This window comes from Notolepis coatsorum, assembly GCF_963971535.1.
Source record: "Notolepis coatsorum genome assembly, chromosome: 14".
Classification (NCBI taxonomy): Eukaryota; Metazoa; Chordata; class Actinopteri; order Aulopiformes; family Paralepididae; genus Notolepis; species Notolepis coatsorum.
In genome coordinates, this window is record NC_140178.1 from 44,986,198 (window position 1) to 45,013,499 (window position 27,302).

Sequence of the window (27,302 nt, forward strand, 5' to 3'; positions counted from 1 at the left end):
CATATTTATAGGTATATTTATATAAATGTATTTATATATAAATGTATTGGATTGTATCGAGAGACAGTGTTTTATACATATTATTATTCAATTATAATTTGTGATAGTTAAAAAGGGGTAGGAATTTAAAAAAATGTATACTTCTTCCTACTCCTTTTTCGAACAGGGTAAACTGATTTGTTTATCTGTTTCTCTTTTTGTTGTCTTTTTTTTATTATCTTTTGTATATGTCAAATGAACAGATATATATATTTTTTTATACTTGTTCAAAAATAAAAACCGTTCATTAATTCATTCATTCAGTTCATGGATCGTTCTGTCTTCCCCCAGGGCTGAGAGCCAGGCCTTGCAGAGGGAGCTGGCTGGGCTGTCAGAGCGCTACTCCCAGAAGTGTCTGGAGCTGAACAGGGCTGAACAGAGCAACGCTGACAGAGAGAGGGAGATCAGCCGCAAGGAGAGGGACATGGAGCAGCTACGGAAGGAGAACCAGGTGAGTCTCGGACTCTCGGTAGAATTAATGACTGCATTAATCATATAGCACTTTCCTAGTACCGGTACTAGGACACAATGGAGCAACTGTAATAATAATAATAAACTTTATTTGTATAGCACCTTTCATACAGAAACTGCAGCTCAAAGTGCTTCACAACAGAAAATAGACAGGCATAAAATGAGCACATAAAGTGCAGACATAAAATCACAGTTTTTCACATTAGGATCTAACATTTCAACAGGCCACCTTGTTTATGGTTTGATTCAGTTCTGTATACATTCTTCAGTATGGGTGGCCCACTGGCCCCAGTGGGCATGGAACCCCTAACCCCTGGCAGTGTAGGTGCCATGCTCAGAGTGCCAAGCTCTCTACCCATTGCACTTTGTTTGTTTGTGTTTTGTCTTTGGGTAGGGTATAGCATTTTGAAAATGGACCAAACTTGTAAACTGAAAATGAATTAATGGCATTCTTCCTAAATGTAACTATTTAGCAAACAAGGTTGTTAAGATAAACTAACTATTATTTACTGTTGTCCTTATCAGGAGCTCCAGGGCCGTTTGACTGAGGAGATCAGTCGCATGCGCTCCGTCTCCACTGGCCAGGGGTCAGAGGGCGTCTGCAGTAGTGACCGCAACAGGACATCCTGCCAACTGGAGGTAGGTCTTGGAAAGAGGTGTTTTAGTCTGACCAGCTTCTCCCACCATGTCGCTTTAGCCAGTGGAATTGCGTGAATTGTATCAGAAGGATGTTTGTTTGTTGTTGTTGTTTAAGGAGAAATGGCACCACTCCTAGTACTCCACTAGTATTTCCCTTCATTGAGACAGTTGGAAGGTAGAACACAATACAGTGTAGGGAAAACACTGATCCCAGGTCAGCAGGGGTGTTTCCAGAGGCTGGGGTCTTAACCGCTACACCATCTCTGGGGCACAAGCAGCAAGGTTTGTAAGGGAGTCGGTGTTGGGTTGATGTGTACAGGACATACTGTTGTGAGTAGGTGTGAGAACAGCCTGTGAGGTTTGGCATGAATGTGTTGTCTGTTTCATCATGATCTTAAATGTCTGCCCCCTGCTGGGCATCATATCCCCTGGCCTCCAAATGCTTGTGGCGTCTTTGATAGCTAAATAATGACTGATCTGTGGAACGGCCAGTGGAGCCAAGACTCCTAAAAGACCAGATTGTGCATAGAGAACGGCGCCAGAAGCATTAGGAGTATAGTCTGTTTTTATTCCCACAGTTGGACTTCATTACGTAACTGAAACACACTTCTCAGGAAAAAAGCATGCCACCCCACTAGAGATGGTAAAACCATGCCACCCCACTAGAGATGGTAAAACCATGCCACCCCACTAGAGATGGTAAAAACATGCCACCTCTGCTTTAGCCTGGTATCAGACCAATATCGGTTACTGGTATCTGTGCATTCATACACCCCACCCATTGAAATGTGTTGGCATCATCTTTTGTTATTGTTGTTTTGTTTTTATGTAGACAGTTTCTTATTACTTGAGTCTTCAGCAGTGGCATTCATTTACAGGAAATAAGTGAACATCATTATGAATCCACGTTTGCTGCTTGCAAAGTCCCATTTGGCCTCAGAGAGTCAATTAGCTATAAACTTCCAGTTATGCGCTCAAAGAAGCCTAATGTAAATCCCACTGAACCTTGTTGGTTTTGGGTAAGTGGTTTTAGGGAAGTGGTAATGCCGCCGATACTGCCTAAAATGCTGGTATCGGTATCGGCGAGTACCCTCTAATTCTGCGCTCCGATACCATATGACGTAATTTATCAACAACACTGCGGTCTGCTGAGTGAGCATTATAAAACAAACGTGTTTTTAACCGACCGTGAATTAAAGTGTCAATGCCATTTGTCATTTTAACAGCCGATACTTTCTTATAATGCCATCGTCCCGACAGAGCGCTGTTCACGGGGAGCTCTGATGGGTTCGCTTGGTGGTGTTATTAGCATTGAACAGCTAACTGAAAGCTAGCTTTAACGTTACGTTGGCTAAAGTTGGGGCTATTCATAATCCAGCAATAATGGCTGCAGACCTGCAAGCAAAGTACAGCAAGTTGGCAAAGGAGTATTCCAAGTTAAATCGCATGTTCACCAGTAACGTTACAGTCTTTCCATCTACAGGTAGCTCATGCTAGCTAACCTAGCTCACGTTAACGTCGTCAATGATTGACCACCTCGCGTACACAATTAATTAGGGGTGTCCCGATCCGATCACGTGATCGGGATCGGCGCCGATCACGTGCTTTTCAGAGGATCGGGATCGGGGAAAAAATTAAATAAAAATCGGCAGTAAAAAAAGATTTTTTTTTTTTTTATTATTCAACAAACATGACCATGTTCACGTCTTAAACTCATACGGAGGCCTTCGTTTTGGTTTTAAATTACATATAATATATCATTAATGTATTTATTGTCACACAGAGCAGAATAATTGTCCACAACAAACACATTCCCTTTAATTTACACCGTTGCAACAAACACATTCCCTTTAATTTAGACCGGCTACACGCTCGCTCACATCACAACAACAGTACAACACGTCGCTCCCGAAACACTGTTATCCACTCACTTGAGCAGCTAGAGGTTTGGAAGTTGGAACTAAGCATTTTAAAATAGAAAGTCAAGCCAGTCCAACAGCAATTGCAATGTTTGCAAGGACGACATTCCGTGTGGAGGAACAACTCATGAAGCAGCAGGCTGGAGCCTGGAGGCGGACTTTTCAGACTAACTTTTCACCTGGATAACGTCATTTATTTGCTGTGACTAAGGATTATCGTCGGCGTTTCAGACCGTAAGTCGAACACTGAATGTATACTAACGTGCAAACATATATTGAAACTTTTAATATTTCTCATGAAGCACATTTCTCAGGGTAAATGTAAAGAGCCGCCGCGCTCGCGCCCCTCCAGGGACTATAGCCAACAGAGGGACTTGTCTTGCTCCGCCAGTTTCTGACAAAAATGCGTCAAAATTGATTACTAATGTGAAAGATCGGATCGGGAACGATCGGAATCGGTAGATATTTAAAATCACATGATCGGAATCGGATCGGGAGCAAAAAAAGGCGATCGGGACATCCCTACAATTAATGACATGTTGCGGACAGCCATATCGGTGACAATGTTTAGCTTTTAGTGCCAAATGATAAGAGTCTGAGGCGGAGTCTCAAAAGAGAATGTTGAATATTTATTGTGCAAAAATCCCAACAGAGCCTCTGGTACTACAGTAGTTAACCTAAACGGAGCCTTGTGGAAGCAAGTGCAGCAACGAATAATGTCCGTGTGGAACTAATGTGCCAACAACCTTTCCGTGGGTGAACTCATTGAGATAGTTTTCAATTACTGATACTAATACTAATCTATACAAGAATCACCTGTTGTTGAATAAATACCATTACTTTATAGTTATTACTAAAAAACAGTATATATAAAACAGTAGCTGTATACAAAAAATTAAAAAAAGGTTTTATAATTTATATAATTTTTTTTTTTTTTAATGTATGCACTGGTATCGGATCGGTATCGGCCGATGCCCAAAGCTTAGTTATCGGATCAGTATCGGTATCGGCCGATGCCCAAAGCTTAGGTATCGGAATAGGATCGGGAAGTAAAAAATGGTATCGGAACATCTCTAGTTGAAATGAATGAATCCAAATCTGATCCGATCAGATAGGGATTAAAGGTTTTGAACTCCTGGGCCCTGGTGACAAATGGGTATTATATTCTATTGAAAGTGGTCAAAGTTGAAACCTGCAGGAAACCTACATTTTAGAAACTTAAAACAGGAGTTGTGTTGCTTTTGGCAGCATGGGATGACTCTTCTAAAATGGGATGACCATTCTGGGTTGTTTTTCCGCAGGTTCTTCTCAGAGTGAAAGAAAACGAGGTGGATTACTTACACAAGGAGATCAGCTGTCTGAGGAATGAACTGCAATTTCTAAACACGGTACGTGTGTGTGTGTGTGTGTGTGTGTGTGTGTGTGTATTTTTGACGAATGAAATAACACAGAATCCCTGTTCTGTGATTCTCAACCCACTAGATAAATAACTTAAATGTATTTGTAAAATGTTCTGCTGGCCTTTAGTCTTTAAAACACAGCATAACAAATTCCCAGGATTATCTGGTTTATCATCAAAACATTGAACCAGTTTATTTTTGTTTTGAGATGTGAATGTGTGATTATATTCTGATGTTATTTGCTGTTTAGGGGGGGCATTTCATGCAATTATTTGAACTTTTATTAGGTGAACTAGAACTTCAATGTCTTTTCTGTGAAGTAGACTTAAGTCGAGCGATGCTTCAACAGTCATCTCTTTGGTAATAAATAATGCTCTTCTGGCAGGAGAAGCGTCTGGCCTGCGAGCGCTATAAGGAGGTGCACGAGGAGCTGAGTGGGATGAAGGGCCGGAGCGAGCGAGAGATCGAGAGGCTGAAGGAGCACCTGAGGCTGACCATGGCTGCCCTGCAGGAGGGACAGCTACTAGGCAACAGCCTGGACCACTGAGACCCGCCTACTGGGGGGAACCGTCCACACACACAGGTATAGAACCTGAAGGATTCATAAATGAATGAAGATTATTGGGAAGAAACTGGACCATCAGTGCCACTGCTCAAAGAGCGACCAAATTGACTAACATAGGAGAAGACAATGGATGGGAGAGAGAAGCAACCTGAGCCCAGTCATGAATGGTAAATGGCTGCATTTATATAGTGCTTTTATCCAAAGTGCTTTACAATTTGTTCCTCAAATTTTTACCCATTCACTCACACATTCACACACCTACGGTGGAGGCAACCATGCAAGGTGCCAACCTGCTCGTCAGGAGCAATTAGGGGTTAAGTGTCTTGCTCAAGGACACTTGGACACACTGCCCGGGAGGAGCGGGAATTGAACCGGGAACCTCCGGATTACCAAACGACTGCTCTACCTCCCGACCCACTGTTGCCACCAGTCATAGACTGGTATTATATAAAACCAGAGGGAAAAGACTCCGGGCTACTTTCATGCGACTGACAGCTCAGTAACATCGGGTTTGTTGATTGTGTCTGGTGGGGCAACTGCAATCATTCCTAGTTTCACCATACAGTGAACTGTTTGTTGTTGTTTTGGCTCTGTGTTCCGGTACATTGGATTTGAAATGGAACAATGACTTTCATCTTTAATTTGAGGGTGTATACATCCTTACATCCATGTCGGGTGAACCATGTAGCCATTGTGGATCTTTTTATACATTGTTACCCCATTTTAGGGGACCAAAATGTAGTAGTACTAGTTGGGTAAAATTAACATAAACCTTCATTGATTACTAAAGATTTGCAACCAAATATTAAATCTGATGACTTTATTTAAAGATCCAATGGATTTAACGTTATTAGCATTGCGCCTTATAAATAGCCTCACAGGAATGATCCCAGATCATTCCGATATAACACTCATATTCACCACGGTATAAAACGGGAATGTATCGATGAAAAGATTATTTCTTTATGGCATATTGAACGGAAGGTTCATACTGTCAATTGACAATGATATTGGATCCATAGCTATAATATAAAATATAGATTTAGCTCTACAAACAACGTGATGCACAGTGAACGTTTGTAATGGAAAGATGGCCTTCCTAGAGTGGGGCCCGTCTAATGGCTGGCCCCGAATGTGTTACGAACAGAGTGTGACCAGAACAGAGCGGTACACCACTCGGCTAGATGTGACTGATGAGCCAATCAGAGTAACCCGAGTACGTTATGTAATATCTTCAAGGAAGCAGATTGGATATCGGAAATGGCTTGATTCTGTTGATATCCAGAGGGAAAGAGCTCAAAGTGCTTTGGTCATCATTTTCTCAACACCAACATTTATAATATTTTGGGCAATTTTACATCAACACACATGTGTACATTTATGGATGTAAACACCCTCAAATTAAACTCTGCACTTTAACATCATAGTCATTGTTACCTTTCAAATCCAATGTGCTGGAGTACAGAGACAAAACAACAACAAATGTTTCACTGGGCTCAGACTTGAGGACTGAACTGTAGCTCTGGAAAGTAGCAAAGGCATGCGGGCCAATCACAACCAACAGAATTGAGCAATAAATGGCATGTTCTATTCAGTATAAAGTTGATCTCAGCCTTTTTAAACGTCTCCATGGAACAGTGACATGAAATTAGGACATCTTATGTATGTACTGTCTAACTTGTATACCGTGAGCCTAATTGTTGTTATTTTTTCCTCTTTTCCAGTTGTGTTGGCATAATGATGGCTGAGATGACAAAGGAGAAGGGTTGGGCGATAATTCAATATACATATCTTGATGAAATTCTGTCATCTAAATTAATGGTGAAAACCACACATCTCAAAACTTCTCTCAAAATGAAATCTTCAGTATTTGAGGGGATGTTATTTGAAAATAGGAGTTCTTGTTTGATATCACACAGTTCTGCATACATGACACAAATTCCAGGTGATTATCGTGATATGAATTTCTCTCGTTATCGCCCAGCCCTGCGAAGGAGGATACCATGAGACAGAAGAGACCGCTGGTGGACTTTGATCATTGGACAGTGCTGGATGTTCGGGGACCCTGATAGTGCCTTAGCTTTCAATCATTCTGCCAATCAGCAGTCCAGGCTGGCAACAGATGTCTTCATTTACACTGGGTCGCATGATATTTGAATCTGCACTTTTTTCCCCTTTTCTTTTTTAAACTGTTGTGGGTGTGAGTGAGCGAATGGGTGAGCAAACATTTGGTCTGAAAACTGGAAAACTTGTTGAAAGACAGTTTTTTGTATTATCAGGTGTTGTAGATCAGAGGGAATGTGACGTGGACCTGCCTGAGGTCGTAATTATTTCTTTCTTTCACTTATATATATAAAGTGTTTTGTCTCTTTGCCTGAGTGAGACGGCAGCAGGGATGAACGCACCGAAAACGGAACTACTGTCATCTCATTTTACAGTTTTGTACATCATGTTTACGCCGTCTTGTCAAGATGGCGGGATGTTTGTTCATCGGAAATGGAGGCATATATGGCCTGTTGTAATTATTGTTTTTTTTGTACCCTGTAACATTTCCACTTTACTGTAGTAGCGTCTCTTCTGCAAATACAAAATACTTTATAGAAATTCACAGTTGAGATCAATACAGGAAAATAAGATGGTCAAAAAAGGGAGCCATATTGGAAATTTACCACAACTGTAGACTTGAGACGTTTGGGATTACCTCTTTGGACGTGCTTGTAGAAGTTGGTGGATGGTTGTCTTGCAACTATGAATTCCATATTTCTTTTTAACTTTAGTGCTTATAAAAGCACTCTTTTTTTAACATATAGCCCTGTCTCCACCTCCAAACGACATAATTTGGCATTTGTGTGCCACAGCCACGACAAATGACTAGTGTTGCGTCAATGAGCCAATATTTTTATATGATGTTTGTGATGAGATGATAAACTTAGCTACCTGTCTTTTGACAATGTTTTCATATTTAATTGTACTGTAGAGCATGTGACGTCTTTGTAAATTATCCATATTTTACAATCAATAAAATCCAGGTTAATACAAACATATTGCTGTCGACTCCATAGAGTAAGAAACAATATGCCTTTCACATAATGTTTAGAATACCAATTTTTTTTCTCAATGTTGGAAGAAACATTAGTGTTGATGGATATACTAGACTGTTTCAAAGTGACAACAATAATCTATAAAGACCAAAGTTTATTTCCTGTTGCAATGTTTGCTAATGCAATAAATGACAGGAAATACATTTGGGTCCAAACTGTTCCCTAGCAACAGAATCCCAGTGAAACTGTCTTATTACTGGATCTTGCAAACAAGTCACAGTGGAACAGTAATATGTTTTTCCAATGTTTGACAGTAGAACTTTGTCCAACTCTGCATACGAGTGTTTAGAATACCAATTGTTCCTCCATGTTGGAAGAAACAATGGTTGCTATGTGCAAATCTATAGTTGCTATTTTTTACAAGTATAAAGAGAAATGTAATAATTTGGTCTTATTACTGGATCGTGCAAACAACTCACAGTGTAACAGTAAGCTTTTTTGTTTTAACTACTCTACCACTGCACAGAAATTTGGCATTTCCATACTACACAAACATTCAGTGCAAGGCCTCTATTACAATACATACTTACCGGTATTGATATTTATGATGTTATATATATATATATATATTTTTTTTTTTAATCTACTTTTTCTCCCCCTGTTTTTCTGTGTTTTTCTCCCATCCCAATTTTAGTCGTTATGCCAATTCCCCCCTCCCCTTCCTGGTCGTTGCTCGCTTGTGCCCCCCACTGGTCGGTCTAGGGAGCCCTGAAGTCTATCAGATTTCCTCCGAGACATAGACCGCCAGCAGCATCTTTTCACCTGCCAGCGCGGACTCTCATTGGTGAGGTGTAACGTGTGGGAGGTCACACTACCCTCACCATCTCCCTACCTCGCTGTGCAGGCGCCCTGACCGACCTGTAGGAGTCGCTGTTTACAACGACCAGAATACCACCCCACCGGCTTCCCTCCCGCTGTCTCTGCCAATTGAGCCAGTATGACGGCCGGCCAAGCCGGAGGCAACGTTGACAGCCGGATTCGATACCAGTGTCTCTCGCGTTGGTGATGAGCGCTTAGTCCGCTGATGATGTTATATTGTAACACGTGAATGAACGTGTCATTTGGTAGCTACTACTATTGGGGCAGCTTAGCTGAAAAACTGCACTTTGTTATAAAAGTGTCAAACTTGGTACATAATGTAACTTATATTTAGAAGAAATATTGATATTGGGCCACTGCAAATTCGCCCCCTAGTGGCCATGGCAGGCATCAACGTAATTCGATCGCTTTTAGGAGTCATTAGGAAAAGACGGAGGAGAATGTTGTCTTTCCAGAGATACCAATATTATTATTCTAGTCCAAATAGAACCAAGGATATGCCATTTTACATATCGAATGTCACCAATGCATGTTGAAAAAAGAGACGTATTTCATAGTATATACACTATTGACATCTATACCTAAACACTCCTCTTCTGTTAGTCAAGGTTTAGAGACAATGATGGTAGGAAACAATACATAATTCAGTACTGTACTTCAATAATGTTTGTTTAAACGGAAACTAACTGCTCATCAACTGGCTCTCGAGCTCAAGCATCTCAATCACTTGGAAATCGAACAGTGTTAACACTCCCCTTCACATGCACTCAGATCAGGGCGGTGCATTCAAGCACAGCTTTTTTGCACTTGCAGCGCTTCACACAGCTATTCTGCCCCTCTAATGGTTAAACGTGACCATGTTGATTGATTGAACATTTTATTAACAGATTGCAGAATGGGTACAATACAGTACAGCTCAATACACACAATTCAAGTTTCTTTATTAGTTGTCATACAGAAATACAGAATACTTTTGCATGAAAGCTTCTTTCTGTTTTGCTCCTGAGAGTGTGCTAGAGTCTATGAATATTTAACATTCAATCGTTGGGCATGGGGGAAGGTATCAAGTCTTCTCAAGTCAAAAGGCTCAAGTCCAAGTGAAGTCACGAGTCATTGGTGTTAAAGTCAAAGTCGAGTTGCAAGTATTTTTTTATTTGGTCAAGTCAAGTCTAAAGTCATCAAATTCGTGACTCGAGTCTGACTCGAGTCCAAGTCATGTGACTCGAGTCCACACCTCTGCAGTACAGACAATGAAGATGGAGATATTCAAGGGGGAAATGATATCAGGAAGAGAGATGGTGAAGAAGTGGAGGAAAGAGAAAATGCAGATGATTATATGGAGAGAAATTATGAAGAAGTGGAGGAAAGAGAAAATGCAGATGATTCTATGGAGACAAATTATGAAGAAGTTGAGGAAAGAGAGAATGCAGATGATGCTATGGAGAGAAATGATGATGAAGATTGTAATGGAAATGCTAAAGAAAGCGAGGATTCAAACGACACAACAACAAATAACTTGAATGCTCTCCTGTTGCCATTAAAATATCCCACTGCTCCAGCCAGTATCCAGGTACAATATATTAAGTTTAATGGAGAGAATGGGAAAGATAGAGAGGGGGGAGAGAGAGAGGAGAGAAGGAGAGGACATGAGGAGAGAAGGAGGACATGAGAGAAGGGGAGGAGAGAAGGAGAGTTAGGAGAGAGAAAGGAAGAAGCTCAACGGTTTTATATCCTGTAAAATATATGTTGTAAATAGCTTTTAAAGAATAGGTTCACTATTTTTCAACCCAGACCATATTAAAATGCTGTTTCCCAAATAAAAAAATACTTGCAACTCGACTTTGACTTTAACACCAATGACTCGTGACTTCACTTGGACTTGAGCCTTTTGACTTGAGAAGACTTGATACCTTCCCCCATGCCCAACGATTAAACATTATGTGCCGTGAATTAATGAATTTCCAGCTAATAGACACTTCATTCGTGCAGTCCTGACTCCTGTGTCACCTGCGGAGACACGTTGTGGGCGTGTTTTGTTTAGCAGTCTAGACTGTCATGGCAGCGCCCAGTAGTAGAGTTTTTACACATGGATATTCTCTTTTGTTGAGCACAAAAAGACATAGATCATAAGAAACAGAAATATATACATTCGAAGGGGAAGAAACTGTACATTGGAGGGGGTTGGGTGGGGGTTTGGACATTTACAGGGGCCAGTTTTTAATTGCAGCCACCCGAAGGTGCTCTTTGAGAGCGGTTTTGAAGGAGGGTAGGGATTCACATTCTTTTACGGCTGTGGGTAGGGCGTTCCACATTGCATAATTGCGAAACGTGTTTAGTGGAACTCCCTCTGGTGTTGTGGTCCTGGAATTCACTGACCTTTGGGAAGTATTTCGACATGTACATGCCTGGGTATCTTAGTGGTGTAGTGTATCTTGTAGACCAGGCCCATTGCAAGTTGCTGTACTCTGTCGTCTACTCTAAGCCATCCTAGGTTGTCAAAATGGGAAGGGGTAAGGTGGGTTTTAGGAGTAAGGTCAAGCAGTAGTCTGACCAGTTTGTTTTGTGATGTTTGTAATCTTGTTTTTAGGGCCTTTGAGGTGCTTTGGTACCATGAGGTGCACGCATAGTCATAGTACCCTTGAATGAGTGCTCCTGTTAGAGTCTTCAAGGTATTCTTGTTTACCAGTGAGGAGATCCGGTACAAGAATCTGGTTGACTTTTTTGATTACATTGGTTGCCATTTTGTCACAGGAAATATTTTCCTCTAGGATGGAACCCAGGTAAGTAATTTCATCTTTCCATGTGACAATATTGTCACCCACTGTAACAGAGAAGCCGTTGGCAGCTTGTGACTGCAACTTGTTCCTGTTTGCGGACAACTCAGCCCTGCTGGTCTCTGACAAGAACAAGTTACAGGTTGAAAAAACCCTCAGCTCGGAACTAGGCAAAATCTGCATATGGCTAGCCGATAACAAACTATCATTACACATGGGCAAAACAGAGTCCATTCTCTTCGGTTCAAATAACAAACTCAGCAAGACCGACGGCTTCTCAGTTACAGTGGGTGACAATATTGTCACAAGGCTTGGCCGGCCGTCATACTGGCTCAATTGGCAGAGTCAGCGGGAGGGAAGCCGGTGGGTGGTAATCTAGTCGTTGTAAACAGCGACTCCTACAGGTCGGTCAGGGTGCCTGCACAGCGAGGAAGGGAGATGGTGAGGGTAGTGTGAGCCTCCCACACGTTACACCTCACCAATGTGGTGGGATTAAAAAAAAGTGAATATCAGGAAGGCAGCAGGACCGGACGCCTATATTCGAATACCAACCGGTTCATGCTTCCGCGTTCGCGTTTTGCGCTCTGATTGGCCACTGATGTTTCTGGTCGCACCAATCGTGTGACGGAAAGTTCGTTCGCCGGTTAAGCTTAGGCGCTCTTTCGAAGTTGGTTAAGGTTAGAGTTTGTCTTAGAGCATGGCGATAGAACGCCAGCCCTGATTCCAAACTCTTAACCTTAACCAACTTCGAAAGAGTCGCCTAAGCTTAACCAGTGATAAACTAGGCGTTAGGTAGTTTGCTGCTGGTCGAGGCGGAAATGGGCGCGTCACGCGATTGGGCGCACGCACATGTCCAGAAACGTCAGTGGCCAATCAGATCGCACCAGAAACGACCGTGGCCAATAAGATTCGCAAAACGCGAACACGGAAGCATGAACCGGTTGGTATTCGAATAGACGCGGACCGGACGGTATCCCCGGCCGCGTCCTAAAAGTCTGTGCCGACCAACTGGCCCCGGTATTCACTGACATATTTAACCTGTCCTTAGAACAGGCTGTCATCCCCACCTGTCTGAAGAAGTCCACCATTATAGTATAATTATTATTTTTTTATCATTCCATTTGGGCTGTGGGGGGTGCTTAATGTCTGAAGGAGTCGACTGAAGGCTTCTTGTCCTCTGCAAAATCATGCAATTGGTCCACTGATGGATACATCTTGATATTTGTCTAGTCTAGTGTGTTCATTAGATGGGTGAAATCCTCTTTCAGTGCCTCTTTGCCTGTTTTCGTAGGCAGTTAGCCTCTGGTATGTGTTAGCCACACTTCTAGGCCTCTTTTATTTTTGGAAAGAATGATATTTTTATATATATTCGACTAAGAGGTTGGCCAGTCGCCTACGGCTCCTTTCGACCGATTAGTCGACTAATAGGGGTCAGCCCTACCGCCCTGTAGCTCTCACCTCCATAGCCATGAAGTGCTTTGAGAAGCTAGTGAAGGGCTACATCTGTTCCTCCCTCCCCATCAACCTGGACCCCTTGCAATTTGCATATCGCCCCAACAGGTCCACGGAGGACGCCATAGGCTAGCCCATGTGCTGCACACAGCAGCATCACCTGGACAAGAGGCAGGGGAACTATGTGAGAATGCTATTCATAGACTCTAGCACACTCTCAGGAGCAAAACAGAAAGAAGCTTTCATGCAAAAGTATTCTGTATTTCTGTATGACAACTAATAAAGAAACTTGAATTGTGTGTATTGAGCTGTACTGTATTGTACCCATTCTGCAATCTGTTAATAAAATGTTCAATCAATCAACATGGTCACGTTTAACCATTAGAGGGGCAGAATAGCTGTGTGAAGCGCTGCAAGTGCAAAAAAGCTGTGCTTGAATGCACCGCCCTGACCTGAGTGCATGTGAAGGGGAGTGTTAACACTGTTCGATTTCCAAGTGATTGAGATGCTTGAGCTCGAGAGCCAGTTGATGAGCAGTTAGTTTCCGTTTAAACAAACATTATTGAAGTACAGTACTGAATTATGTATTGTTTCCTACCATCATTGTCTCTAAACCTTGACTAACAGAAGAGGAGTGTTTAGGTATAGATGTCAATAGTGTATATACTATGAAATACGTCTCTTTTTTCAACATGCATTGGTGACATTCGATATGTAAAATGGCATATCCTTGGTTCTATTTGGACTAGAATAATAATATTGGTATCTCTGGAAAGACAACATTCTCCTCCGTCTTTTCCTAATGACTCCTAAAAGCGATCGAATTACGTTGATTCTAAAGTCTAAAGTCATCAAATTCGTGACTCGAGTCTGACTCGAGTCCAAGTCATGTGACTCGAGTCCACACCTCTGCAGTACAGACAATGAAGATGGAGATATTCAAGGGGGAAATTATATCAGGAAGAGAGATGGTGAAGAAGTGGAGGAAAGAGAAAATGCAGATGATTATATGGAGAGAAATTATGAAGAAGTGGAGGAAAGAGAAAATGCAGATGATTCTATGGAGACAAATTATGAAGAAGTTGAGGAAAGAGAGAATGCAGATGATGCTATGGAGAGAAATGATGATGAAGATTGTAATGGAAATGCTAAAGAAAGCGAGGATTCAAACGACACAACAACAAATAACTTGAATGCTCTCCTGTTGCCATTAAAATATCCCACTGCTCCAGCCAGTATCCAGGTACAATATATTAAGTTTAATGGAGAGAATGGGAAAGATAGAGAGGGGGGAGAGAGAGAGGAGAGAAGGAGGACATGAGAGAAGGGGAGGAGAGAAGGAGAGTTAGGAGAGAGAAAGGAAGAAGCTCAACGGTTTTATATCCTGTAAAATATATGTTGTAAATAGCTTTTAAAGAATAGGTTCACTATTTTTCAACCCAGACCATATTAAAATGCTGTTTCCCAAATATTTATATTCCTCACTGATACCTTTAGCATTGAGAAACCACTGCAGCAATGGTTTAGGCCTTCAAACACCATGATAATCTGTCTAAAAAAAAAATAAAAAATTATCTAACCCTAACTAACCATACTGTCATGCACTTGTCCTAATAAACTAACCTACACTGTAGCACTCAACACTTTGATGAACATTGTTACTAAGCTGATAGAGTTGTGCCCTTCCTGATGGCTTGTCGTACAGAACTTGTAAGTCGCTTTGGATAAAAGCGTCAGCTAAATGTAAATGTAAATAATCTACTTTTCAAACACCATGATAAATCTAAGTTTAAAATACTATGATAAATCCACTTTTCAAACACCATGATAATTTACTTTTCAAACACCATGATAAATCTACTTTTCAAACACCATGACAATGAGGTGAAATAAACATTTGAAAGTTGTATTTTTCCCTGTGTTTTTATCATAGAGGTGTGGTTATACTATTAATCTGGATTGTCTATATGTTATTCTAATGTTAATCTTAATCAAGGATGAAGACTATTTCACCATACATGACTCATCATAGCTTTTTGCTCACTGATGGGGTCCCATGTTGTGCAGTAGGTGCCCTTTTTTTCTTTTCGCCCCTGCCCTTCAAACGGGATCATCCCTATGTTCCCCGGGTCCTATGTTCCCCGGGTTCTATGTTCCCCGCTTTGATTGATTAATAGATTGAACATTTTATAAATTTTTATTATTTTATTAATTATTAATGTCCGCCTTGTTTCGAACGGTTAAGCTTAGGCCCTCGTTCGAACTGGTTAAGGTTAGAGTTTGGAATCAGGGCTGGTGGTCTAAAATGTTCAATCTATCAATCAATCAAAGCGGGGAACATAGAACCCGGGGAACATAGGACCCGGGGAACATAGACATGCTCCCCTTCAAACAGCCCGAGTCCGCCACTGTACCAGTTCATGGCAGGGGTGGGAGGCCTCGGGTAGTTCTGTCCAGTATGGCTCCAACATTCCTTCTTGGTTCCTGGTCCGGTTGTCTGGTGAAGGTAAATCTAGTGCAGGTAGCAGCATCTGGCTCCACACATATCCTCCCTGATGAAAGAAGTCTCTCCTTGAGTCGCGTAGAGTGAAGCTGGCCATCAGGTTTCAACCCTAGCTGCTCCATTCTGGACTGATAGAGTTGAGCAAGGTCAGCCAGCTTGAAGACTGCAGCCGTCCCCTCATCAAGTCTTGTTTCCTCAATATACAGGACCAGTTTGGCAAAGTATTGATGCATTCTGTTTATGGCTAGTGTCAGGAAGTCTTTCAACCTTGGCTTTCCTAGCACAGAATGTAGGCGTGCCACAGTGTTGATGCCTGCCATGGTCATAGGGGGCGAATTTGCAGTGGCCCAATATCCAGATTTCTCCTATATATATTAAACTACATGTGTACCAAATTAGGTGCGTTTATCACAAAATGCACAATTATGTAGAAGATTGGAGCTAAACTGCCCAAACGCTAGGTGGCAGCACGGAGTCAGTCAAGACATTACACTGTCGCATAATCACACCGACGAAGACAGGAAGGCAACAATCATGGCGGCGACCCGAACGGCAGCCGGCGCTGCTAAAGTTGTAAAGCCGCTTTTCAGTCGGGATCTGGATGAAGCTAAGCGCAGAGTTCGGGAACTGTACCGAGCCTGGTATCGTGAGATTCCAAGCACAGGTATGTCGGCCTGAATGCATATAAAAGGCTGTGTGTTCGAAGACAGTGCGTCAAGGTCGTACCTGTTAGCTAAATAAAGAATGTTGACTCACTGACTTTAGCTAATTTTATCAAACAACAATAATGATCGCCGATGTATTCATAAACAATGTTTATTCAGCTATCTTTGCGGATAAATTGAGGGTTATCTAGTCACGAAAGATGGCACAGTGGCTATGTTTGAGCAGCTACAACATAAATCATGTTGTAGCTGCTTGTACCGGATCTCCTCTCTGGTAAACAAGAATACCCTGAAGACTCTGGCAGGAGCACTCATTCAGGGGTACTACGACTATGCTTGCACCTCATGGTACCAAAGCACCTCAAAGGCGCTAAAAACAAAATTACAAACATCTCAAAACAAACTGGTCAGACTACTGCTTGACCTTACTCCTAGAACCCACCTCACCCCTGCCCACTTTGACAACCTAGGATGGCTTAGAGTAGACGACAGAGTACAGCAACTTGCAATGGGCCTGGTCTACAAGATACACTACACGACCAAGGTACCCATGTACATGTCAAAATACTTCCCAAAGGTCAGTGAATACCACGATCACAACACCAGAGGGAGCTCCACAAATCATGTTAAACCCAGATTCGGCTCAAATAAGGGACTAAACACGTTTCGCAATTATGCCACATCAATGTGGAACGCCCTACCCAAAGCTGTAAAGGAATGTGGATCACTACCCACTTTCAAAACCTCTCTCAAGGGACACCTACGGGAGACTGCAATTCAACACTGGCCCCTGTAAATATCCTAACCCAACCCCCTCCAATGTACAGTCATTTACCTAGTATGGTTTTGTCAATAGTCCAATGTACAATTTTGTTTGTTTGTACAGTGTCCCCCCCCCCCTCAATGTACAGTTTTGCTTGTATATACAGTGTGTGCCCCCCCCCCCCCCCCAACCACCTCCAATGTAGATTACCCAGTATGGTTGTCAATATCCCAGTGTACCCAACCCCCTCCAATGTACAGTTTCTACGTCAAATGTATATACTCCCTTTTCCTGACTCCTTCTGTATCACAAACAGTACTGTATTTGCAAATCTGGTATGTCATAAATGTATAGATGTAGCAGTACTGACTATCTGTATGTCATGTATGTCATATATGTCCTGATGAATTGAAAATGGGGGACCCTGATGTAAACAAGACGAAAGTCTTTCTCTGGTCTGCATCCCCTTAACAATTGTGTGTATTGAGCTGTACTGTATTGTACCCATTCTGCAATCTGTTAATAAAGTTTTCAATCAATCAATCAATCAGCTACTCAAGACAGGCTTGTGTATGGATAGCCAGACCAGACAGCCCTAAATCCTGTTTTCCTCAGTATTCCAGCTTCATTGTTCAACCCTACATAGTGAAGTGTATTCAAACTGACTGTGTTTCAACATAAAACAGATGGAACACACATTAAGCAGCATCATTGGTTCTTCGTTATATATTTTGAGGGTTATTCTATTATGAGCTGTCCCACCACAACAGGTGATTTATTTAAATTCAATAAGGCAAATCGTCTTTATCACTCTGGTTTTCAATCTATTTAAAAGGGGAATGCAATTGAAGTGACATCCCATACATTATCCTAAAAAGGTAGATGCATGCCACCACCCCACCTCAAATGACTCATAATTAACCATGGCTCATTATGTTGAATGAATGAATGAATGAAAACTTTATTTAACAGATTGCAGAATGGGTACAATACAGTACGGCTCAATACACACAATTGTTAAGGGGATGCAGACCTGAGAAAGACGTTTGTCTTGTTTACATCAGGGTCCCCCATTTTCAATTCATATAGACATTTATGACATACACAACATACATGACATTTATGGCTAAGGGACATAGGTGTTTAGTACTGATACATTTGTGACATAAACGGTATTCAAATATACAGTAGTTACCCCGCCTAGATCCTGACAGAGTATATACATATGATGGGGAGGGGACTGTACATTAGGAGGGGGTGGGTGGGTGGGAGAGAAATATACATACAGCGGGGAGGGAATATATACATGTGGTGGGGAGGAGATTGTCTATTAGGAGGTGGTGGGGGTTTTGGGCATTTACGGTGGCCAGTTTCGAATTGCAGCCTCCCGTAGGTGCTCTTTAAGAGCGGTTTTGAATGTGGGTAGGGATTCACATTCCTTTACAGCTTTGGGTAGGGCGTTCCACATTGATGTGGCATAATTGCGAAACGTGTTTAGTCCCTTGTTTGAGCCGAATCTGGGTTTAACAAGATTTGTTGAGCTTCCTCTGGTGTAGTGGTTGTGGTATTCACTGACCTTTGGGAAGTATTTTGACATGTACATGGGTACCTTAGTCGTATAGTGTATCTTGTAGACCAGGCCCATTGCAAGTTGCTGTACTCTGTCGTCTACTCTAAGCCATCCTAGGTTGTCAAAGTGGGCAGGGGTGAGGTGGGTTCTGGGGGTAAGGTCAAGTAGTAGTCTGACCAGTTTGTTTTGTGATGTTTGTAATCTTGTTTTAAGCGCCTTTTGAGGTGCTTTGGTACCATGATGAGGTGCACGCATAGTCGTAGTACCCTTGAATGAGTGCTCCTGCCAGAGTCTTCAGGGTATTCTTGTTTACCAGAGAGGAGATCCGGTACAAGAATCTAGTTCGTTGGTTGACTTTTTTTATTACATTGGATGCCATTTTGTCACAGGAAAGATTTGCCTCTAGGATGGAACCCAGGTAGGTAATTTCGTCTTTCCTTGTGACAATATTGTCACCCACTGTAACTGAGAAGCCTTCGGTCTTGCTGAGTTTGTTATTTGAACCGAAGAGAATGGACTCTGTTTTGCCCATGTGTAATGATAGTTTGTTATCAGCGAGCCATATGCAGATTTTGCATAGTTCCGAGCTGAGGGTTTTTTCAACCTGCAACTTGTTCTTGTCAGAGACCAGCAGGGCTGAGTGTTCTGTGCATTTAGTACAGTATCATGGTTGATTTAATGGTTAGCTTATGTGCTGCTGGTAACAGACTTAACATTGTCAGTGTTTCTTTTTGCTCCCCAGTTGCAATGTTCCAGCTGGATATCCATGCTAGCCAAGGAAGAGATAAAGTGAGGGAGATGTTCGACAGAAACAAGCATGTGACTGATCCTCGTGTGATCGACATGCTGGTTATTAAGGTAAAACCTGCTCTCCCAGTACCTCCTGGATCACAGAACCAACTATCTGTTTCACCTGTACATGTCTGCCTATCCCTGTAGATATAACCATCAACAGCCTTCGTTCATTCTCTACAACCATTGTGTAGTGCTCTAGACAACAACTCGCCCCCAATTTTAAGGCCACAATTCAATGTTTTCTTTCAATTTAAAATTGATTTCCATGACACCCCTACTACACAAACCATAGCATTTTAAACCCATTTAAAAGTCAGCAGTGTCAACCTACAGAAGTAAGTTAAAATCAATCTCATACCCAAACCAAAAATAAAAAAAAATTATTGCTTTTGATTATCGATTTTCCAAAAGGTTGAATGTACACGGTAATGACTTATTTCTGTGTTCTTTCTGCCGTTCCATTATCCAGGGGAAATTGGAACTCCAGGAGACCATCAACGTCTGGAAGCAGAAGACTCACATAATGCGATATTTCCACGAGACAGAGCCTGTTCGCCCTAAAGACTTCCTGTCCAAATTCTACAATGGTCACGACCCATGAACTCGTTCACCTGTACTTTGGCCCTCTGCTTGTGTCCAGTGTGGCAGATGTTTATTGAACTGTAAATATACACAAATACCCCCATGTTGTGCCTAGTGATCATTCATTAAACCTGCAAAGAGTCTGCCTGGCCATTTTAGTTTTAGAGGACTGCATACTTTTTTAGCAAACCAAAACAACATACTTTATACTTATAGCACATGCATGAGCCTGGTCTCTTTTGAAAGATGACATTCTGAAGTTTCTGATTCCAGAAAGAAAATTCACTTTTAGTGCTAATGAAATAGAGTAACATAGGTCTGAACTTGAGTTGTAGAAAAACTTGTTACTCAAGTTTTTCTGTAGTAGTTAGTAGTCCAGAGGTAGTATTTCCCCAGAAGGTGGTATGGCTGAAAAAACCAGACGGAGCCATAGCCTGAACACTTATGTAGTACATGTCCAAACTTCATAAATATCTATTCAGAAATGAGTGATTAGGAGTGATTTTGGTAAACTGTGTACAAAAGAAAAACTCAAGTTTTCTCAGACTTCAATTAATTCGGCTGTTTTTCTCTTCCTGTTTTTGCTCGTTAGTTTTTCACCTAGATCCTACATCCCCAGATGGGGTATCATTGGAAAGCCACACTCATTGGCTACAACCCTCCACAATAATTTTCGAGATCGCCAAATGATTGACGGAACTAGAGCCCCAAGAGTCGGGAGTGGTATTTTGCGCAATACCGTGTACTTTGCACAAGCCTCAAATACCGGCAGGTAACCCGAGAACCGCTGAACGGATTGTCGCTATCGACAGGCAACAAATAAGCCTTCAATTCGATATATATATATTGTATTACAAAATATGCACACCCGAGCCACTAGTGGTCGCCAAAGTGCCGGTGGGCAAATAGTCCTAAAAAGGGCCCTTGCCGGTTAAGAGGTAAAGAAAAAGTTATTGCCTGGGATGGTTTGCAGGAACCAAGTGTTTATGAGGGTATTGAGGCGTTGAAAGACAGGGCACAAGGTGAACATTATAAATTGGTGGCCTTCAAAGTATATGGATTTCACGGGAGTGGTTTTTCATATTAGTGTTTAGTTTGACATGGTCTCTTTATTGACTTGGTGTTTGTGACGTAACCTCGACAGCCAACCACAAACCCTCTACTCACCAGAGGTTTAATAACTTCTTATCCAGTCAAGTCACACGAAAAAGAGCCAATTCAAGTAGCACAGGGGGGTTTTAACTTGGGAGTGAGTTTTACACCAAGGGGCTAATGCTATGTGGTTTCACCCTTGTTACACATACCAAGTGGCCTATTAAGAGACAAGCTAAGCAATGTCTAATGCTGAGACTACTCATGTAACCATGTGAATGGTTAGACTTTCTATAACTGACAATTGTTGACCAAGTGTTTTATCCTCATTTTATTTGGACAAAACATCCTGCTTCATTACAGCCTTCCCATGTGAATTATAGTATATTTTCATGGCTGCCACTGACTTAATATGTAATGAATGACCAAAGTGCTCACACTGCACTTTTTATTTATTAAGACTTGACAGACACACGTACACACACAGCATGACATCACCAGACTGGGACAGCCCTAATCTGTTCTCTAGTGGTCCGCTACAGCTTTGCATCCAAGGCAGGTCGACGTAACAGAAGGCAACAGAGCATTCCAGGAAGGCGTAGCTGAGTGAAGCATCCTTGATTTGACAGTTCAGAAGCTGGTGGATTGGTGCCACTGTTTTGGCCAATTAAAAACAGGATGATCTGTGGAGAAAGAGGTGAATGCTGCTGTGCTGTCGTAAAATCTATTCAGTTCAAAGTTCAAATAAACACCAATATTTTAACACTAGAAGTAGCATAGTAAATACTTCTAAGAGCACATACCGCACAAGTTATGTTTTCTATCCCTTTGCACTGATTCACAGGAAACTTCAAACTGTTGATGGCCGAATGTCTGCAGTGTTGCTTTAATCACATAGTAACATCTTGTCTCGTGGAAACAATGTAAACTATTTTTAATCCTATATCTTTACCATGTTGCCTGCTGCTGGGAACATTACTAAAAAAAATCATCTTAGTTGCAACATGACTGAACATTGTATTCAATCAATCAATCAAATTTATTTATAAAGCACATTTCACATGACGCGTGTCAACCAAAGTGCTGTACAGAGGGTAAATACACAAGATACATATAGACAACAATCACACTCCGTTTTATGGGAGGGCACACAGGCAAACACATAGAAAAACAGGGCATGAGTCAGTGAACGGGAAAGGCTAGTAGGTAGAAGTGGGTTTTGAGCCTCGATTTGAAGGCATCTATCGAGGGGGCGAGCCTAATGGAGGTGGGGATGCTGTTCCACAGTTCAGGGGCTGCGATAGCAAAGGCACGGCCCCCCCTGAGCTTGAGGTTAGACCTCCGGACTGTCAGGAGCCTCTGATCGGCTGACCTGAGGGACCTGGTGTTGGAATAGGGGGATAGGAGGTCTGAGATGTAGGAGGGTGTGTGACCATTAAGGGCTTTAAAAACAAATAGGAGAACCTTAAAATCTATCCTGTAGCGTACTGGGAGCCAATGAAGGGAGGCAAGGACAGGGGTGATGTGGTCTCTCTTGCGATACCAGTCTCTAATCATTCTTTGTATTAAAGGTTAAAAGGGATAGTTTGGACCCCTAGCCCTGTCTTACTTACCAATGATGATGATCGATAGTCCTTTCTCAGCACAATCCAGGCTGTTACTCATACTAGCTCCAGATAGTTAGCTGCAAAGTCAATGGGGTAGAGCCCCCGTCTGTACAAGCTGATTGAGGCTCACTGAATTTACTTAACAATGCACACAAAGTAGATTTCAGTGGTCCTCAGCCAGCTCGTATACAGGAGCTCAACCCCACTGACTTTGCAATGGTTTGTGGCCGACTATCTGGAGCTAGTATGAGGAACAGCATGGACTGTGCTGAAAAAGGTCAACATCATTGTTAAATAAATAGGGCTAGGGGTCCAAAAATCTGATTTTCATTCCCTTTAACTGCAGTGAGAGAATAAAAAAACAAAAAAAAAACACATAATGTAAGGCTTTGACACCTGAATGCCAGAACGCATACATACCCTTCAGTCGTCATCGTCATCATCCTTGCGGGTGATGAAGATGTCGTGTTCGTCTAGCATCTCTGCAAGGTTCTTGCTGATCAAAGTTCCAAAATAAAAGGACAGCACCAGTACCAGAGCAATCCGGGTAAGGCCGAAGGCAGCCTGTACTCCACCATCAAGTCATAAAAATAACTAGTTAGTTAACGTAAGGAAGCCAAACAATTAGGGTGTTTATAGGCCAGTCTGTGAGAAAGTCTAGTAAAGTTTCACAGTATAAAGTGGTGTGAGACTACAAGGACAATACTAGAACAAAGACTAATACATTTAGTCTTTTTAACCATATATGGTTTTGTGGCTCAAGACAAGTGAGAAAAAGGTATAGGCCTATTATATTAGTGGATGAACTGGTGGACAACACTGAAGCTAGATCTACCTGCAAAGTTACTATTCCACTGCCATTTAGAAATACAGGGCCCAATTTAGTTTACAAACATTGTAGACTCACATCTGGTTCACAGTTCAATTATTTAGTAGTGCGAGGACAAGATGAAATAAAATTGGATACTCAACATGGACACTGACTGACTGGTTGAGTTGCATTGCCTCCCCCAAAATTGTATTGAAATAACTTAAATAAGCATTTAGTGCTATAATCTACGAGTCCTCCTAATCTGCGAGGCCCATATAGACTGAGACACCAAATAACCAGTCAACGTAGTGTTTAACTTTATTCCAATTAAATGCCCGACTGGTAAGATGCCCGATCATTGGTTAGGTGGAGCCTTGCAATGCAACTTTTAAATGAAATTACTACACTGGTAAATGAAACTCGACCAGTGTGTGACTGTCCACATTGAGATTGTGTTAATAATTTTTTTTTATTAGTTGAACGTCAGCTGAGTAGCCTACAACAAGGTTATTATAAATTATGTTGCTCAGGTTATTTTTCATATGTTCTTGTTTGCCATTCATTGATACAGGAACCTTACAACCCCTCCCCTGGTCTGCTACGTGTCCTAACCTGAAACTACATCGGCTGTTTACGGGCTCACCTTCTTGGGTTTAGGCAGAACGCCACCCGATCGCGTCCATATGGCTGTTCGGACCGGAGTTATTGTTCCCGAACCTTTCGAAGATGTAAACTTTCGAGTAAACGCCGACAGCCTGGCCAAGCGAACGAGGGTCGATGCCATTATTTCCAGCGTTTTGCTGCGACAGCAATGTGGAAAAGAATTGATCTACCAGCGCTGCTTTTGAGCCTGTGCTCAGTCAGTGCGCTGATCCGCAGCACCTGTTTAACCACATACCTGCGTACTAGTCTATACCAGTGGTTCCCAAAGTGGGGCTCGCGATTTATTTTTTAATGCAGTCAGGCCAGTGTTTCTAGTTGCGGCGGCGCAATAGTTAGATAACTTGGGTGGGGAACAACCAGGAGGAGATCACTGCAACTCAAGTTGGATAACTATCTCTCTCTCTCTCTCTCTCACACACACACAAAGGGAGCCTTACAAAAAAACTAAAACTCCATCAAAATCAGTGTTGTTGCTAATCATTGACACATGCTAGCCTGTAACAATCCCCCCCAGAAAAATCGACTTTGCATTTGATATATTGCAAATATATATGCCATCACACACACTGGCATTTAAAGGGTTAGAATTATGATCAGGGCTGAAGTTGAATAAAATATTGTATTATTTTCAATCTGACATTACAAAAAAAACTGAAAATCCATCAAAAGTGTTGTTGCTAATCATACATATGCTAGCCTGTTTTTTAACAATAATTTGTGATGCCATCACAAACACTGGCATTTAAAGGGTAGGCCTACAAATAAAAAAAAATCCTGCACCAGAATGCAGGAAATGAAGTCTTTGTAACAAAAAAAAATCCTGGTGGGGGACCCAGCTCCCCTGCTTAAAAAGTGGCCTGACTGGGACTAGATTTCGCACTATATTTCCTGGCCTGAATGATTTCCCCAGTCCGGCCCTGGTGAAAAGTCTCCAATGCTTATTAGTGTGTGTGCGTTTGAACGTTTGCATGTTTCAACCATACATTTCCATTTATAAAAAAACAAAAACAAAAAAAAGTATACATTAAAAAAAAAAGAATTTAACCTCCTATAATAGTGGGGGTCACGGCTCTCTGACACCGTTATTTCGGGGGTCGCGGCCTGAAAATGTTGGGAACCCCTGGTCTATACATCTTCACAATGAATAATTAAAGTGGGCGCTAAAATGAAAACAACACGAACATAGCAGCGAGGCAATTTAATTTTCATAAAGATCCACATTTCCCCCATAAATATTTACAGTTACCGATATAATAGGCCTAATCACAAATGACATTCAAATGACAACCCCTCAGCGATCAAGTGTTGTGGCCTTGTGACAAAAGCAATCATCGATTAGATTAACATGAAACACTTCTAATGTTAAAGCAAACCAATAAATACTGTACAGCAATAGAAATATGTACAGGCTTCCTATTTTACATGACCTGGTATGATGAGGACACCCACTGGCTTAATTTACAAAGTGCATGTGATGATTGGAGCATGAACCTACAGGAATGAATTTGTTTCATAACATTAGTAGATTTAGGCAGTAAAATCAGAGTATGAGAGATGGATAAACACAGCAATATTACACACACACTCTCTCTCATTGACCTTATTGTGCTTCATCATTAGTCTCTTACACAGATGTGTAGCAAAATATACATAGCAGCTATGTTTCCCCCGGACATTGTTCCCCTTATCTATGGTAAATACTAGGGTATTGCCTGAGGACATTTTAAAAAGCAGGTAGTGTGAGTGGTTAAGGTTAGGGTTAAGATAAGAGCTAGATCTTGCATACATCTACTGTGATTGTGAATGGGTCCAATATTGAGAAAGTCTCTATATAGGAATAGAGCCAGTTTCCCAATGATAAGCAGGAGAGTTGTTGAAGCAGTTTTCATGTCTGTGTTGGACTACAGAGATGTAATTTGGCTTCCACTCTTATGCCCTTAGATTCCATATTCATTCAGCAATTAGATTTATCACCGGTGATGGTTATGGTACTCACCATTGTGACCTGTATAGGAGAGTTGTATGGTGCTCCCTAGCTTACAGATAGGTGAGAGTTACATTGGCAGCTGTTTCTATACAAATCCATAATAGGAGATTGCCCAAATGATCTCACTTCACTTCACTATTGGAGTGGACGTCTGGACCATATGGTACATGATCCAATGACTGGCTCTTACACTCAAAGCAACTAGAGTCTGTACTGAACTTTGGAAATCTGCTTTTAGCTCTGCTCCTGAAACAAGGAACAATAAACATTATACAACAAACTCCAAAACTCTCATACCATCATAACCTGCAGTTGTTTTAAGTCATTGTCTATTGTAATTTTTTATTTGAAATATAGATTGAATTGAATAAAAGGTGAAAATTATGATGAGTTGGGGCTTTGCAGCTTGGCTCAAAAGTAATGACCCCCAATAAAACCTAGATGACCCGGTGTGATCTACCACCTCCAGGGGGCATCTATTCTACCAGGGGGCACTTGCTTTAGAAAAGAAAAAGAAAAACAAGTGCCCCCTGGTGGACACTTGAGGAAGGAGTGTTTCTAGGGAAACATCAGTGTGTGACACCCACATAATTATATGGTGACACTAGCATGTCTGTGTAAGAGACTAGTCTAATCTAGTAGTAGTAGTACATTGTAAACGTATAAAGTATATTCTGATGCCCATCAACCCCAAACAAGTATGAACATTGAATTCAATATATCTTTTAAAACGTTCTAAAAATGCTAATTTACTTTAAATAAGTTAAATAAACATGTGCATTAGCTATTCACAGACACAATATAAAATCATTGGCAAAAAGACAAACGGAATGGTCAAACTAACAAAATGGACTAAAATCAAACACAAATGGACTCAAGCTACAAGTCATTCAAAGACCAAATAGAAATGTAAACATTCAAATTAATTGCCAGTGTCCTCTTGGTGCAGTTTGTCTCGTAGGTTTAGTCTTTCCCGTTGTTAACTTTAGTTGTACCTCTTAGTACCTCTTGTGACAAAGGTAGAGTCATAGTGGTGACTTCTCACTAAACAGGGCAAGAAAATAAGAGAAATATTAATTAATTTA

General features: G+C 41.5%; 3 protein-coding genes and 1 long non-coding RNA gene across 5 annotated transcripts in view; 2 read left to right on the forward strand and 2 right to left on the reverse strand.

Moving 5' to 3' along the window:
- Positions 1-8,464, forward strand: part of triobpb (TRIO and F-actin binding protein b) — a 39,697-nt gene extending 31,233 nt beyond the window's left edge. The window contains exons 9-13 of one of the 2 annotated variants that reach the window (XM_084328452.1): positions 331-490; positions 1,036-1,149; positions 4,370-4,456; positions 4,860-5,051; positions 6,758-8,464. In XM_084328452.1, the coding sequence (XP_084184578.1) occupies positions 331-490; positions 1,036-1,149; positions 4,370-4,456; positions 4,860-5,015 (517 nt within the window). In that variant the 3' untranslated portion in view covers positions 5,016-5,051; positions 6,758-8,464. Of the gene's footprint in view, positions 1-330; positions 491-1,035; positions 1,150-4,369; positions 4,457-4,853; positions 5,052-6,757 lie in introns of both variants that reach the window. The other variant, XM_084328451.1, reaches the window with a different exon arrangement.
- A 7,689-nt stretch (positions 8,465-16,153) lies between these two features.
- ndufa6 (NADH:ubiquinone oxidoreductase subunit A6) lies at positions 16,154-20,160 on the forward strand. The gene is made up of 3 exons (XM_084328858.1): positions 16,154-16,346; positions 19,423-19,538; positions 19,945-20,160. Exons 1-3 carry the CDS (start codon positions 16,217-16,219, stop codon positions 20,074-20,076), a joined length of 378 nt encoding a protein of 125 aa, XP_084184984.1. The 5' UTR covers positions 16,154-16,216; the 3' UTR covers positions 20,077-20,160.
- Positions 20,161-21,583: 1,423 nt separating this feature from the next.
- LOC311240348 lies at positions 21,584-24,480 on the reverse strand. The gene is made up of 3 exons (XR_014620490.1): positions 24,211-24,480; positions 23,177-23,320; positions 21,584-21,832 (listed from the first exon to the last, which is right to left on the reverse strand). It is a non-coding gene; the product is annotated as an uncharacterized lncRNA (long non-coding RNA).
- Positions 24,481-25,451: 971 nt separating this feature from the next.
- Positions 25,452-27,302, reverse strand: part of fam234b (family with sequence similarity 234 member B) — a 38,314-nt gene continuing 36,463 nt past the window's right edge. Inside the window, exon 13 of the mRNA XM_084329342.1 lies at positions 25,452-27,261. Within this exon, the coding sequence (XP_084185468.1) occupies positions 27,259-27,261 (3 nt within the window). The 3' untranslated portion in view covers positions 25,452-27,258. The remainder of the gene's footprint in view (positions 27,262-27,302) is intronic.